This window comes from Alligator mississippiensis, chromosome 2 (assembly GCF_030867095.1).
Source record: "Alligator mississippiensis isolate rAllMis1 chromosome 2, rAllMis1, whole genome shotgun sequence".
Classification (NCBI taxonomy): Eukaryota; Metazoa; Chordata; order Crocodylia; family Alligatoridae; genus Alligator; species Alligator mississippiensis.
In genome coordinates, this window is record NC_081825.1 from 219,306,522 (window position 1) to 219,323,623 (window position 17,102).

The 17,102-nt window shown below is 45.3% G+C and overlaps 1 protein-coding gene across 1 annotated transcript in view; it reads left to right on the plus strand.

The window, feature by feature from the left end:
• Positions 1 to 16,331, plus strand: part of IFTAP (intraflagellar transport associated protein) — a 66,531-nt gene extending 50,200 nt beyond the window's left edge. Inside the window, exon 7 of the mRNA XM_019477208.2 lies at positions 9,336 to 16,331. Coding sequence (XP_019332753.1) covers positions 9,336 to 9,506 — 171 coding nt within the window. The 3' untranslated portion in view covers positions 9,507 to 16,331. The remainder of the gene's footprint in view (positions 1 to 9,335) is intronic.
• Positions 16,332 to 17,102: the final 771 nt, after the last annotated feature.

The following is a 17,102-nucleotide window of genomic DNA, read 5'->3' on the forward strand; positions in this document are numbered from 1 at the left end:
CTGAGCTCAAGTGTGTTTGGTTCTTTGCAATAAGAACATTGAAAATGTACTCTAAAGAACTGTCCTGCATTGGTAGGGACATGGACTAGGTGTTCTAGCTCTAACAGCTGTGGTTCTCTGATTAAAAAATGGAGTCATTTTCCTGAGCTTTGAATGACATATTGAAGGGCAGTTAAACTCCATTTTTAAACTCTCAGAAACATACCCCTGCATACAGAAAAATAGCAGGTTATGTTGCCACACAATTTGTAGTGCATGCATATAGTATTCATTTCCAGTCAATGCAATATGAAGAGGAGGCTGTTTTTCAGAAATCCCCAATGTTAACAAATGTTTGCATATGACATCTGGAGCTACAGTTAATGAAAAGCACATGAAAATCTCACCCATTGCAACATTCATTTTCATTTGAGGAACATTTTTGTTTATGCATGAAAAACAGTATTTGTAGGACATAGTAGTGAAAAGTCCATGCCTTTTGAAAGGATATTATCACTGATGATATGTTTGATTCCAACATATTGGGTGCTTTAGAACAGTGGTTCTCAAACTTTTTTGTACCAGGACCCATTTATAAACATCAATGGCCAGTCCTGACCCACAGCCCCCTGGCCCTAACCCACAGCCCCTCACTCCTGACCCATAGCTCCCTGGCCATGCTGATGCCCCTCGCTCCCAAGCCACAGCTCCCTGGTCCTGCTGGTGCCCTCACTCGTGACCCACAGTTCTGTGGTCCCCTGAGACATGATGGTGCCCCCCCCAACCCGCAGCCCCCTACCCCCTCCATCCTTGCCAGAGGGGGCCCCCAGATGTCCCACTCAGGCCAGAGCTCAGTGGATTCAGTGGCTCTGGCTTGTGTGGGCAGCAGCGGAGTGAGCCTGGCCCCAGCAGGGCTTGGAGGGAGGAGGAGGGGAGGCCTGTGGCACCTCCACCCTGGGTTGGGCTGGGGCTCCCGTGTTACACCAGGCAGCCTGGTCACAGCCCCACCTGCCCCCTGAGCAGTGTTTCCCAGGTGCCCCGGGCTTGCCAGTATGGGCACTGACCCCAGTGCTTCTGGCCCAGTCATGCAGCCCCTAAAGGACACCCCTGCCTTCCTGGCCCTGACTCCCAGCCTTGGTGCCCAGCCACCTTCCCCCAGTGCCAGCAGGTACCTGCCTCCCTCTCACACACCCATCCCCTACACACCCACACACACCCACCCACAGTCCCCAAGGCCCTGGCTCTCCAGCCTCTACTCCCAATACATTTATCTGCACCCAGGTGCTGGGGCTTCTCCCATGATCCTGCCTGGCTATATGCCGGCCATATGCGTGTGTGCATGAGAATGCATGTTCGCTTGCTGCTTCCAATTACCTTAAGCATTTCCTTGCAGGCTGGAATGCTGCCAGCCTGCAAGGGAAGCCCGTGCTTTCCCACGTTTTTCTGGGGCTTGCTCGTGACCCTTTCAAATATTCTTGTGACCCACTTTTGGGTTGCAACCCACAGGTTCAGAAACACTGCTTTAGAAGACTCAAAATGGAAAGGTTTAAATTATAAACATGGTCATGCCTATCCATTCAGTATAATTTTATAATATATGTAATATATGTGCACAATATACAACATAACACATAATATAGAATTAGGGTCTAATTTCTAGAGCTGTCCATTTAAAGCCTTTGGATGCTGAAGTTAATACCATATTTATTTGCATCCCACATGCATCTTTCTCCAAAAAATTAGCAGTGGAAAGTTAGGGTACATGTCTTAAATGAGGAAACTGCTGCAGATGCTGGAGGCTCAGCTAGCATGGAGCTAGTACATTGTCACTTCCTCTCCTGTAGCTGCTACTGCAATAGCTGATTTAAACCTCTCAGCCACTGTCAGATTAAGACTTTTACATTGTGGATCTGCATAAAAGTAGGCGGTGGCAGTGAAAGGGTTAACCTCATAGCTGTTGCTTCACCCACCAGGTAGGGGGGTTGACTGTGATGAGAGGATCCCCCACTCTGCATGGTCAGTGTCTGCAGAGGCAAGTAAGACTCTGCTCATTTCCTCACCCTTCTTTTCAAAGAAAAATCTTTCTTTCTTCATTCTGCTTTCTTCTGCATATCTGGTGTGCCTGTAAATAGTAGGACACATGCTTACTTGCTCAGGGCAAGAACTATTTGTTTAGATATAGATGAAAATTATCTCTAGAGGCACAGATTTTGATAATCTTTTCCAATCATCTCCTCTTTCAGTTCTTCATAATTCAGGGGCCCAGCTTTAACAGGAAGGATAGAGGGTGCCACTTCCAACCACCCAACCCATATCCTGGCTGTTAGGGAACTCTCCTAGTAAGTGGGAGATGAGTCTCTCAGTGTAAGGACTGTCTGTAATTCAGATCTCCCACTGCCTGGGTAAGTGCTTTAACCATTAGACAGTTGGACAGCCGTGTTGTTTAAGAGCCAAAGAGCTCACACCTGTGAGGTAGGTTACCCCCTCTAGATGGTCTGGTTTGAGACACCCCATGTGCAGCCCTGAGTCAAATGCCTAAGGTGTAAAGTGGACAGGACATCAGAAGCACACCTTTGCTGTAGGTGCCTTCCTGCTCAGTGCCTAAGTGCTCTGGACCACCTTTCAGAAACCCCCAGCATTTGTTTAATTCACTGTTTACAGATGCAAGTGCCTTACTTCTATTTGAATCTCCCTCTTGAGGAAGTGCATAAGAGGAAGGGCCTACAAGGTTTTTCGGATCTGGTCCTTTAATCTCCATCTCTACTCCTGTTAGTGCTTTTCTTCCTTTGCTATCCTTTTTCTTTATTCTTTGCATTCATTGCTACCTACGCAAGTCCCTCATCTTTCCTGTCCTATAGGCAAGTCCCTTTTCTCCTTCTCCTTCTCCTTCTCCCCTTGCTGTCCCATCTAAATGGGGTTGCTGTTGCAGATCTTGGCTCTGTTACTTGGCATGACGATGATTTGGCAGAGGTTTTTCCAGCTGGATGCCCTTACTGACGCTAACCCTCCTTCTTTATCTGGGCTTAGGACTGGCATTGGATGGGTAGAATTGCTCATCCAAAGCAGAGTTAAGTCCCTCATCTTTCTCTCTTTCCTCTAAATGCTCTTCAGTTGAATTCGATTGTCATCAATGTCACTACATGATTATTTTAACTGTATACTAATAGTACACAGAAGGAAGTGCCAGTCCCATTGAAGTCAGTCAGTTCAGAATTTAACTCATGGAAGCAAACCAAGATCAAGGTCCATTCTTAAGTGCTGTATCTATATACATCAAAGGCCAGGCCTTTCCTTGAAGAGGTTCAATTCTCAAGACAAGACAAAGGAGAGAGAATGGAAGCATTGTTGTCCCTCTTCACACTTGGGCAGCAGAGACTCAGGATTTTGGTGATTAAAAACCCACCATTTCAATTTAGGGGATTCTGTCACTGTCATGGTGATGGGCCCAATCCTATTTTTTTTTGTGGAGCCTACCCACATCTCCCAGGGCTGGGGGGGAGGGGGTGAGCATCTTTGACCTGTGGGGAGCCCCGTTACTTCCTTCTGTGGTGGTAGTGCCCCCCAGGGCCGCCCGGGTGGGCTCCTAGTGGGCAGGTTCTGCCCCAGCTCCAGCTGGGGGAGCAGCTGGATCAGGCTGGGTGCTGCTTCTGAGCTGAGGCAGGACCCGCCTTCTAGCAGCCCATCCAAATGGCCCTGCCACTGCAGAGGAAAGGACTGGGGCCCCTTGAAGCTAAGGGCCCACTGGCAGCTCACCCACCTGGCCACAGGAGAAGCAGGCAGGCTTCACAGAAAAAAAAAAGGATTAGGCCCCTTGCCACTTTTTTTTTCCACCCCAGTGGAGCCTGCTTGCGTGAGCTGTCGCCAGGCCGTGCAACATCTGAGCAGTGGGGGGGCCCAGTCTTTCTCTCCACAGTGGCGGCACCATCCGGGTACAGCGCTAGCTGCATGGGTGCTGCCCCAGCTTGCAGGCACCACCTGCTGGCTCCAACTCCTCCCTGAGTCCATGTGGGGAGCAGCATTTTGTGGGCTTCCAATGCCTGGTCTCGGGGAAGAGTTGGATCTGGCAGGTGCTGCCTGCAGGCAGGGGCAGCACCTGTGCAGCTAGCGCTGATCCAGGTGGCCCCATGGGGCGGCATCACTGTGGAGGGAAGGAACAGGCCCGTTCACCACTCAGGGGTTGTGTGGCGCAGTGGCAGCTTGCGCAGGTGGGCTCTGCTGAAAAAATAGAAAGTGGTTAGGGGCCTGATCTTTTTTTTTTTCCATGGAGCCTGCCTGACTTTCCTGCATCCGGGGGGCGAGCTGCTTACAGGCTCTGAGCTGCGGGGGGGCCTGATCCTTCCTTCCACAGTGACGGCACCTCGTGGGGCCACCCAGGTGGGCTGTTAGTGGGTGGATGCTGCCCCAGCTTGGAAGCAGCACCTGGCCCCATCCAACTGTTCTTCCAGCCCAAGCTGGGGAAGCACCTGCCTGCTAGCAGCCCACTTGGGCAGCCCTGGGTGAACCGCTGCCATAGAAGGTAGGACTGGGGCTCTCCATAGCTCAGGGATTGCTTGGCCTACCAGCGGCTCGCCCCTCGGCTGTAGGAGACGTGGGCAGGCTCTGCAAAAAAAAAAAAAGGATTGGGCCTCTCCCCACTTCTGCCTTCAGCCTGCCTCTCCCACGGTTGGGGGGAGCATGGGGCAGGTGAGCTGTCAAAAGGTTGCAACTTTACAAATAGCTACATTGCAAGCTAAACTACATGTGGGTGTGGTTTAGTTTGCAATGTAACAAACTCATTTAAATTGTTAACCCCCCCTGTATGTGTTGCAAAAGCAGCCAATTTTTGTCACGTGTGCAAGCACCCTCGGAGATTAACTGATTTATCTGCGCTTCCTCAGAAAAATCTGTAGCAGAAATGGAAACTGAACCAAGATCTCTTGATCCTAGGCCAGTGCTCTTCCTTCAAGAGAATCTTTCATTTCTCACAAGCATCTCTGCTCATATTTAAACTCATATGTACTCTATTGATATTTTTGAACTGGTCCGTGTTCCCATGAACATACAAATTTGGCAGTGTGTGCATGTGAAAAACTCTCTCAAGTGAAGCAAGAGATCTGTAGAATGCTTTTAGTTCTGTAAAATACAAATTAGGAAGCACTGCATCAAGCCTTTTAGTTAACTGTATTTACAAACAGATTAAAAAGAACCAGGTTGCCAACTGTTGAAATCTCAATTTAGGATGTTTTATTTACAACATTATTTTCCAAAGCAGCCTCTAGCAAAATGCTTCAGTTATTAATATGAACATTATATCCTTTCCCCTCTAATTTAAATGTGCTGTGGCTGTGAATGAAAATGACTTCTTCAGTGGTGTCTCTATTCGGGTAAATCACATGAGCAATCTTAAGGAAACTGGCAGTTGTCTAATAGAGCACATATTCTAATCCCAAAGAGCTTCCAAAAAGATTTCAATTAGATGTTAAATTAGACACCTGAAGTACACATATTTCTCTCAGCTCCTTAGGCAAAAATAACAAGATAATAACTTGATTCACGGTTGTTTTTGTTCTGCTGCAAGGGATTTGGTGTTACATAGCAAAATCTCTTCCTTTTGAAATAAATCAGAATTTTATTTTGCAATCCAGAGGCCTCTCCAGCATGGAAGACTGAAATGAACTAATTCTTCGGAGAACAGAATAACAAACATAAACCTGCTGCTTTCAGTGTTTATTTGAGAGATGACGCACACAAATAGATATCAGTTAAATTTGGTGTGGTACTTTTACATTAAATTTTATTTGGAATTAGATTAATATTTTTCTATTTTTACAAAGACTTTTCCATCCCTTAGCTGTAAATTGATTTTGCAAACCCCATACTTCATGTAAACAGACCTCACAGAAGTCAGTGAGACTAATCACATGGGGCATTTGTAGACATGCATGCAGCGCCCTGATGGGCACTTTTAAAAGCTCCTGGCGCTGTGGCGCATGCATTTGTATAAACAGCAAAATGTGTATCAGCACTGAGAAAATGGCAGCAGTGCACTTTTGAACTAAAACACATCAAAGTTGTTTTAGTTCAAAAGCGCATCACCACCATTTTCTGTGCCCTGATGCATATTTCACCATTTATATAAATGAACGCAGTGCAGTGCCGGGCATGTCAGCTCGTGTGCTCCACAGACTCAATCGAGTGTGCTCGGATGCCCTGGTTTTTCTGGTGCGTCAGAGCAGGCACAAGCACGTGTATAATAACTTTAAATATAAATACCCGTGCAGCCTTCTAACCTAATTATATATCTGTTCAGATAGTAGATAAACAGTTTGCATAGAATAGAAATGTAAAAGCTGAATGTCTGAAAGAGCATCAAAAAGGTAAAGGAAAAAATGCAGATGTCTATGGAAGAGACTTAAGGTGATGTTTTATAATGCCTAGGATTTCTGAAACCTGCAAGGTTCTATTTTGACATGCTTAATTTTGTGTACTTCCTTTGCTTGCTTTCTTGCAGATTTTGCATTCTGTAGAATAAATGATTTTGGCTATACATCATTCTCAAACAAGAAGATCCAAGATTCTTTATAATGATGGTGCATGTATTAGACACTGCTACTGTTCAGGACTTAGCCTTGCACTAGCACTAAATCTCATTAAAATTATCACAGTACTGGCTGCCTTCAGCCATGGGAAAAAAATCCCCCTAGTGCTTTACTTTCAGCTTGTTGCACCCCTGCACCAAGCGTAGCACATGCTCAGAAGAGACATCATGTTAGTTTGACCTAGCTCACCCTATGTCTGTATAGATCGGATGCTTCAGTGGGGCTTTTTAGCACTTCTATCTAATAGCGGATTGAATCAGCTATTAGATAAAAGCACCACAAAGACCCACTGAGCACCCAGTCTATACAGACGCTGGGAAGCCCAGTCAAACTAAAGCACTGTTTGTTTGTTTTTTCCATGTCTGTCAGCAGCCAATATCTCTTGTTCCCTCTTATACTACCCTAATCTCTCTCCCCTGAGCAACCTTGCAAATGTAACTATTTTATGGAAAAAATTAACTCTGGTGTTCAAGTAAATAAGATCATGTTGAACCTCCTGCAGGAAAATTGTTCAAGATTAAGTTTAGGCTGAGTTTTTCAAAAGAATGTAGCATAGTAAGCATAGCTTTGCTTTGATCTTCATTCAGTTTGGTTCAGCATGCTGCTTAGTGCCACACACTCAACACTTTGGACTTGTGATTTCTGAAGCGTCCCATCACATACCAAGTATTTGAGGCTTGGTCTTGCAAGATGCTCAGCAAAGAACATAAGTATGTCTCAGGGGTGTAGATTGTAGCTGTGTTGGTCTAAGGACATAGGCAGACAAGGTTCTTTGGGTAAATTTGATATATTTTATTAGACCAACTCAAATAGCTGGAAAAATTCTCCTTAGCAAGCTTTTGGGCACAAACACCTATCTTCAGGTTGAGAAAGTGCCTGCAGGTGGTCTGTGCTCTTACTGGAGGGTGTGGTAACACATCCAGAGCCTAGGCTAATATGTATGCAAGAAAGCAAGAAATCTGGATGGGGGGGAGGGAAGGGGAAAGGAATGAATGTAGCTGTAGTCAACTGATGAGAGACAGGAGAGGGGTGGCAGAGGGAATGAGAATGGCTGGTAAAAAGTGGAGGGTTTACCTGGGGAGTCAGGTATTAGGCAGGTTATAATGTGTCATAAATCCAATGTCTATATTTAGTTCATGATTTTTGGTATCCAGTAGATTATCAAGTGAAGTTCAGAGGCTTGCCTGTGAAAGGTATTTTGTAAGTTCCCTTTGAGGATTAGAATTGAGAGATTGGAGAGAGAGACCCTCTTGTCTCTCATCCTTTTCCTACAGCTGCATTCATTCCCCACCCCCCCCACCTGTCTCTCACCTGCTAACCACCTCAATTTACATTTTAACTGGCTGGCTTTCTTGCATACTTACTGGCCTCTGGCTGGTTTACCACTCCATTCAGGAAGAGCACAAACCACCTGCAGGTGCTTCCTCAGCCTGATGAAAGGCAGAACTGTACCTAGACTCCTGGCAGCCATGGGCAAACTTTTAGTTTATCGTCCGTTCACCAGGGATGATAATAATAATTATTTTCGCCATTTTTGGGCTCCCTTTTGTCTGGGCCCTGGGGCGGCCACCTGGTTTGCCTGTGCCTGTGTCTGGCCCTGACGAAGGGTGTTTGTGCCCAAAAGCTTGCTAAGAAGAATTTTTCCAGCTATTTAGTTGGTCTAATAAAAGATATCGGATTTGCCCAAAGAATCTTGTCTGCCTAAATTTGTGCCAAACTTTTAAATGCAAGTCTCATTGACTTCAAGGGGATTAATTGCCTGCTTGTAGTAAAGTGTGCTTAAATGCTCTGCTACATAAGGGGGGAGTGCTCTCTACTTTGAAGCATGGAGCCCTGATGACCAAGAAAAAAAGCCTCCCTAAACGTTGAACTACATATAGTTGTTGAAAACCTGGAGATATTTAAATTAGTTTGAGAGCTAAATTAGCTAAAGCACAGGAATGATCCTGCTGTGCTTAGGTAGCAGGGGAAGATGGAAAAAGTGTCCTAACAAGATGTTCTCATCTGTAATTTCTAGGATGAATGTTTTCTATTTATTGAAAATATTTTATACTATGGTCTCTCTGTAACTCATCAATATGAAACCTTTACTATATTATGATTTATTAATTCTGCTTTTAAATGTTGTAACTGAAGTGTCTTCTAAACACATTTACAATGAATAACAGTAAAACAGTTCAATATAGCATATCTGCTGAGCAAATATAGAGTAATGCAGTAAGACTATTCTCCCATCAAGCCCCCCCCAAATCCCATAACATATGGTTGAATGAAACAGATTCATGAATAGATGAAGATTGCTTGTGCTGCTCTATCCCCTATAAGCATTCTCATTGCTACAAGATGTGTCCTGGGGAGTGTTTGCCGTTAGTATCTGTTAGGTAGACAGCAGCTGAAACTAACCAAAATCTTACACGTGTGAGAAATTAAACATAGCTCTACATAACTTATCTGTATCCCTACAATGCTTCTGCTACAAGTGGTAGAAATGTAATAGATGTATGCAAGGGAGTTTTTTCTTGATTCCTTGCCTTGAGCAAAATTCGTTAATGATATTCATTCAGATACAGTATGGTACAAATGGGGCACATTAAATGGTTTAAATTAGGTCAAATTGAATAATTGAATTTATTTTTTTACTTAAAAACAGCTTAATCAGCTTAGAGGGCTGGAGTCTGAAAAAAATAGTTTAATTAAATATTAATTGAAGGTTAATATGTTGAGCTTCATTGTCATCATTTGCAACCGTTTTATTTATGCATCTTTATATTTTTCCAGTTCCAGCTACTTGGGGATGAAGTTTATCCATTCTCCCTTGATGAAGATTTTGACTATGACAATGTGGCATTGACTCCAAAGTTCTCTGAAGCTGAGATGAAGTCCATGATAGATCTGTCTGAACAGAAGAAAAGGAGAATAGACCTCAAGTCAGTACTATCTGAAGACTGAGTCAGATATGCTTTGCATTGTTCATCTGTGGATTATTGTTTTTTAAGGAGAAAATCTAGGTCCCTTCTGTACTCATAGAAGGCTCTTTGGCTGTGGAATCAGCATAGTTCTGTCAGAGAACCTGAGCTATGTTCATACAATCTATGCAGCTGGATGCACTGAAGTAGCTGCTACATATTATTATTTATATATACTACCATACTGCTTAGGAGTTCCACACATAGTGACAAGCCATCTACAAACAGAGAACAAAAAGATGGTCCCTGTACCAAATTGCATACAATTACAGCATTGCAGCTGCACAGACAACAAGGGAGGATTCCTTTCTGTCTCCTTTCCTTTACATTTATGTATAAAGACTTGCTTATGTCCTCAGTTGGATGCTGAAATTTGGATTTACCCCTAAATGTACAGAATTACTGCATATATCAATGGCTTTTAAATGACTCATTTGGGTCTTTGGCCCTACTTGCAGCTGCTTTGTTCCTGTCACCTAACAGTACAAAACACAACAGTGCCTATAAGGGCAGCCAAGGATTCCCTTGTTGAAACCTGCACTGCTCTAAACTGGAGCTGTCCAACTCCTGAGCAGCCAGGGGCTCTATGCAATGGGGGCCCCTCCATCCTGTGAGCCCTCCAAATCTCATGGGCTGTGCCACCCCCAACTCCAAGGGGCATGTTGCGGAAGCTGGAGGAGGGAGAGGGAGCTCAGATACCCCAGTGACAGCATCAGTCAGAGAGATGTGGGGAGTGATGGTTGGGCGTGAACCCGTGGGCTGCAAATTAGACAGCCCTGGTCGAAATTATTTTTGTTGAAATTATAGTTCCTTAGGGCCATTATAGGTTGCTGGGAGTCACAGCAGCTCTCAGGCTACTTCAGCTAACATTTGGTACTAGCTTTTGCTCTCAGCCAGCCCCTCCATGGTTTCAGAGTTACATAGATTCATAGATTCATAGATGTTAGGGTCGGAAGGGACCTCAACAGATCATCGAGTCCGACCCCCTGCATAAGCAGGAAAGAGTGCTGGGTCTAGATGACCCCAGCTAGATACTCATCTAACCTCCTCTTGAAGACCCCCAGGGTAGGGGAGAGCACCACCTCCCTTGGGAGCCCGTTCCAGACCTTGGCCACTCGAACTGTGAAGAAGTTCTTCCTAATGTCCAATCTAAATCTGCTCTCTGCTAGCTTGTGGCCATTGTTTCTTGTAACCCCTGGGGGCGCCTTGGTGAATAAATCCTCACCAATTCCCTTCTGTGCCCCCGTGATGAACTTATAGGCAGCCACAAGGTCGCCTCTCAACCTTCTCTTGTGGAGGCTGAAAAGGTCCAGTTTCTCTCGTCTCTCCTCGTAGGGCTCGGTCTGCAGGCCCTTGACCATACGAGTTGCCCTTCTCTGGACCCTCTCCAGGTTATCCGCATCCTTCTTGAAGTGTGGCGCCCACAATTGCACGCAGTACTCCAACTGCGGTCTGACCAGCGCCCGATAGAGGGGAACTATCACCTCCTTGGACCTATTCGTCATGCATCTGCTGATGCACGATAAAGTGCCATTGGCTTTTCTGATGGCTTCGTCACACTGTCGGCTCATGTTCATCTTGGAGTCCACTAGGACTCCAAGATCCCTTTCCACCTCTGTGCCACCCAGCAGGTCATTCCCTAGGCTGTAGGTGTGCTGGACATTTTTCCTCTGTAGGTGCAGCACTTTGCATTTCTCCTTGTTGAACTGCATCCTGTTGTTTTCTGCCCACTTGTCCAACCTATCCAGGTCTGCCTGCAGCTGTTCCCTGCCCTCCAGTGTGACCACTTCTCCCCACAGCTTTGTGTCATCTGCAAACTTGGACAGAGTACATTTAACTCCCTCGTCCAAGTCACTGATGAAGACATTAAAGAGTATCGGTCCAAGGACCGAGCCCTGCGGGACCCCACTGCCCACACCCTTCCAGGTCGAGACCAACCCATCCACCACGACTCTCTGGGTGCGGCCCTCTAGCCAATTCGCCACCCACCGGGCTGTGTAGTCATCCACGTCACAGCCTCTTAACTTGTTCACCAGTATGGGGTGGGATACCGTATCGAAGGCCTTCCTGAAGTCTAAGTATACAACATCCACCCCTCCTTCTGTGTCCAGACGTTTCGTAACCTGGTCATAGAAGGAGACTAGATTGGTCAGGCATGATCTGCCCGCCACAAACCTGTGCTGGTTTCCCCTCAGCATAATTTGTCCTGCTGGGCTCTCACAAATGTGAGCCTTGATAATTTTTTCAAAGACTTTACCAAGGATGGAGGTGAGACTGACTGGCCTATAGTTGCCAGGGTCCTCCTTCCTCCCCTTTTTGAAAATGGGGACCACGTTAGCCCTTTTCCAGTCCTCCGGGACTTGGCCCATGCACCACGAGCGTTCGAATATTCCCACCAGTGGCTCTGCAATGATGTCGGCCAGTGCCTTCAGCACCCTTGGATGGAGCTCATCCGGGCCTGCCTACTTAAAGGCATCCAGTTCTTCCAAGTGACTCTGCACCATCTCAGGATCTACATGTGGAAGTCTGGCGCCTTGCTGCTGCCTCTCTACAACCCCAGTGAGAGACTTGTCGTGTCCCTCACTTAGGAACACTGAGGCAAAGAACTCGTTGAGGAGTTCAGCCTTGTCCCCCCTGTCTGTCACCAATTGTTTCTGCCCATTTGGCAGGGGTCCTATTCCTCCCTGGGCCTTCCTTTTACTCCCTATATATCTAAAAAACAATTTCTTGTTGTCTTTTACTTGGGTTGCCATCCTCTGCTCCATGGTAGCTTTGGCCTGTCTAACTGCCTCCCTACAAGCACGAGCAGAGGAGGTATATTCATCTTTCGTGATCTCACCTTGTTTCCACTTTTTATGTGCTCCCCTTTTGGCCCGTAGGCTGCCCTGGATTTCTCTGGTCAGCCAGGGAAGCCTCCTGGCCCCTTTCCCTCTTTTGCCTCGCTCGGGGATCGTCTTGCTTTGTGCCCGAAGGATCGTTTCCTTAAGGTACAGCCACCCTTCTTGGGCTCCCATCCCTTCAAAACTCCTACTCTGCAGTGCGTCCTTGACTAATCGCCTGAGTTCATTGAGATCAGCTTTCCTAAAGTCTAGCACTTTCACCCTACTAGTTACCTTACCCACTCGACGTCTTATGTTGAATTCTATTATTAGGTGATCACTGTCTCCCAAATGGCTACCGATCTGGAGGTCCCCTACCATGTCATCCCCTGTTGCCAATACCAGATCCAGTATGGCATTCCCCCTAGTGGGACCATGTACCTCCTGTGTCAGGTGGAGGTCCTGTACACAGGTTAGAAACCTGTATGAGTGGTGGGACTTTGCTGTCTGCGTCTCCCAGCAGATGTCAGGTAGTTTAGGTCCCCCATGACTACTGCCTCTTTAGCTTTTATGGTCTCCGAGAGTTGCCTCAGGAGCCCCGCATCTATTTCTTCCCCTTGGTGTGGGGGTCTGTAGCAGACCCCTACCACCAAATTCCTTTCTCCTTGCCCCCCATGTAGCCTAACCCACAATCCTTCTACTTCCTCATCCTTGGATTCTGTCTTGATGAGGGTTGATGTATATTGCTCACTGACATAAAGTGCAACCCCCCCCCACCTTTCTTCCCCGACCTGTCCTTTCTGTACAGTCTATAACCCTCAATATGTACCGCCCAGTCATGGGATGAATCCCACCAGTTTTCTGTTAGCCCCACTAAGTCATAGGTGTTTAGTGCAAGCAGGAGCGCTAGTTCATCCTGCTTGTTCCCCATGCTCCTAGCATTAGTATATAGGCACTTGAGCCCTGTGACTGGTGCCTTTGCTGCCCACCCGCTCCGAGTCCCAAGGGGCCCATTGTTTCTTACCTTCTTGTTTCTTACCTGTTCTGTAGTGCTGGCCTCCCCATGGCTTTCAGGTTTCCAATGCTCTCTTCCTTCAGGCTGGTCTGTCCTTGTGGGTGCCACATGGTTTGGTGGTCCACAGCTTCCCCTGCCTTCGTACTCCCCTCCCCCCGACGAGCCTAGTTTTAAGCCCGCCGGAGGAGATCCGCCAACTTAGAAGAAAACACACGCTTACCTTTGGGGGACAGGTGAAGCCCATCCCAGCTGAGCATGTCCCTCGTCGTGATGTGCGGTTCATTGTCCAGGAAGCCGAAGCCTGCCTCGAGACACCACTGCCGAAGCCGCCAGTTGGTCTCTCGGATGCAGTTCTCATGCCGTCTTCCTCATCCGGTCACTGGTAGGATGGAAGAGAATACCACCTGTGCACCGAACTCTTTCAGCACGCCACCCAGAGCACTGTAGTCCGCCATCAGGTAATCGGGGGTTCTCCTGGTCGCATCATTAGTACCCACATGGACTAGATCCATGGGGTAGTAATCGGTGGGCTTGATCCTGGCCTGGATTACCTCCGTCACATCCCGAATCTTTGCTCCAGGGAGGCAGTATACCTCTTGTGCTGAGGGGTCCTGGCGACAGATGGGCCCTTCCGTACCTCTCAGGATGGAGTCGCCTATTACCTCAGAGTTTGTTCTGGCGGAGGATTCATTCTTTAATTTATTTCTCTAACATAAGATTTAAAGGTACAGGATCAATGATTAAACCTAAGGAAGATTTTTAGATTCTCACTGTGACCTCAATTCCACAGAATAGTAAATATTCCTATGCTTTTGGTAAAATTCTTCCTGAAGCTTCTCTGAATTAAATTGGTAAAACTCATATTTTTTGCCAGAAAAATGTCTTCAGAGAAAAGAAACAGGTCGTAGTGATCTCAGCCATTACAGATGCTTGCCTGGCAAGAATTTAGACTGTAAATACTGATTTATTTTATGTTTGTATATTTTTTTAATTCAGTAAATTGTTGTGAGCTGTTTCACAAGTAGCATATTAGCACCTTTTGAAATTCAGCAGCTTCTGGGAAGATGAAGGAAAAGCGTAGCTTCCAGGCTAAGTACAGAGAGTCAAAATGCCTGAGGCTGAATTGATTCAATCTTCTTAGGTTACTCTAAATTGCACAGATTGAGCCAATAAGTAAGTGAACAGGCATTCACTTCTGCTTCTGGAAATGCAGCCACATGCCTGCAGTGGACCAAGACAGAAGCTGGGGGGTGCTAGAGCATGCCTCCCTGCTTGGATGGAGCAGAGAGCTTGGGCCAAGGTTAGCTCACCTACCCTGTAAAGGGTGGGGAGGTTGGGGAGGTTTCAGGGGGTTGCAAAGCATCCTGGGATGTTGAGGGACTGAGTTAACTTGAATTTGGAGGAAATCTGGGACAGAAGTTCAATGAATTGATGTAACCTAAATTAGTTAAGTCTGCTCCATCCAGGTTTATATTAAACCAGTTTTGGCCATTTTGAAAGTGGTTTATGTGCACTGAACTTCTGTTGTGTTACATATTTGAACTGGTTTCCAGTCACTTACACTGGTTTACGTGTAATTTCTTTCCCTAGCCCCGGTGTCTGCAGCCCTTTAGCAGACCTACTAGAACTACAGGGATGGTTTAATCAGAACACTACCTATGACCCTGAAAGTTTGTTGAACTTGAGATGATATGAATATCATTTAATCAGAAAACGTGACAAGATCTAGTCCTTAATTCATCCTATACTGCAGGACATTCATTTTATTTTGTATCTTATATGGGCCTGCGTATAAAATGGGTAGGTGGGGGTTGTCTTCAAGCTAGATGAAAAGGAATTCTGGACAGGCTGCACTACAGACAAAGTTGAATAGAATTGCATCAAACTGTGTAAGCCTTAAAAACATTAACTAGGGCTCAGAATGTAAGCACAGTGAAGCTGTGGTAAAAAGCTCACCTGTAGTACATAATCCTCTGTTGAACCACTGAAAAACATTGCCCAAAGATTCTTCAGCCTTTAGACAGAGAACCAGCTTGACTACAAAACAGACCCTTGCAGGTTTGTGGGTGGATTCACTTATTGTGGGTTTTGTTTCAATACTAAATCTGTTTTATGGTAGAGAATGTTGTGGCAAGGAAAATTATGAGTCAGTCCTGTTGCCATTAAAGTCAGTAGTAATTCTTGCCCAAGGTATAATGACTCAGGGGGCCAAAATCAGCAGTGAACTCTCAGTGTATATACTTTTAACTCCATTAATAGATATGGCTTATATTTTAGGGATGAATATAGCTACACAGTTCCCTTTCTTACAGACAAGTGGTTCTCCTACCAAATGCTCAGAGTACATATTATGTTCTATAAATGTTATTCAGTCTTGTCATGACATGATTCAGTATAAAAAGAACACATTTCATTGCATAGTTCCCAACAAACCTAAAATCTAATGCTAGTCTTATGCTAAATCTAAATCTTTTGCTAAGAAATGGGCAAATTCACTTCTGTTTACACTCTTTGGGTGTGCCTACATGTGCATTTAAGCATGACTAAATTTAATACGCGGTAAGTGATTTTTGGCAGGTCTCTACATGTGCAGGGACCTGGCACTAAAGTTAGTGCACGTGGCACTAAAGTTAGTGCCAAGTCCCTGCAGTCGTGCTATGTGCCCTTAGTGGCTGGGCAGTCCTGGCACTAAGCTAGTGCTGGGTCACATCTACATGTGCATTCATGCGCTTTAACTAATTACACTTAACTTTGGTACCTGCATTTGCAGGTATCAAATTTAGGCATGATTAGCCTAATTCTGCCATTTTTAATACACGTTAAGGGTACATACATGTAGATGCATGCCCATAATGCTCATTAAATTAGGCTAATGTGTATGAACTCGTCTCATGTACACACGTCCTTTGTGAGTTAACTTTCCCCTTTATGCACAGAGATAAATATGATAATGGAGATGGCTCCATATGATTGATTTTCTGGTCAGCTCATTTTATTGATCTATGTAGATATGGTTGACTTGTTTATGTACTGCTTTTTTAGTTAACTGTTGCTATTTTCCTTCCCTTTTTAGTAGCATCTTTCTTAGATATATATTTCATTTATACATTTAATTTTTTTATTATGAACCACAGGTCATATGTTATATGACTGAAGATGTACACAATATACATATATACATACATTATATTTGATCTAATATATGGGACACACATTATATTGATACATTTGTATATCTATTACTTAATTAGTATTGCTTAACTTGTATAAAAAGGGCTTTGACCTGAAAGGTAGATATATTTTACCTCAGTAATTAGCATTTTCCATAGTATCTTAAACATTTCCATCAGGGACAATTGCCTTTTTATATGTGAGAAGCAAAGATTTCTTGGGGTGGTATTTTTTATTGGCCCACCTGGCCATGTCTTCATGAGATGCTGACTGTGCAGTAGCTCATTACTACTGTGCAATAGTGGTGCATGGCACAAAGCATGATGCGACAATACTGCGCAGTAGTAATGAGCTACTGCGCAGTCAGTGTCACCTTAAAGCCATCTAGCAATTACTGCTCAGTAACTGTGGTTACCGCACAGTCATTTAGTACATGTGTATATGAGTACTAAATGACTGCTCAGTAACAACTGTGCAGTTAGCGTCCCATGTAGACATGGCAACTGTGTAGTTGGGCTACGGTTAGACAAGTTTTTGCATGCAAGACATTCTTCCTCAGGTCCTTTTATTTGTG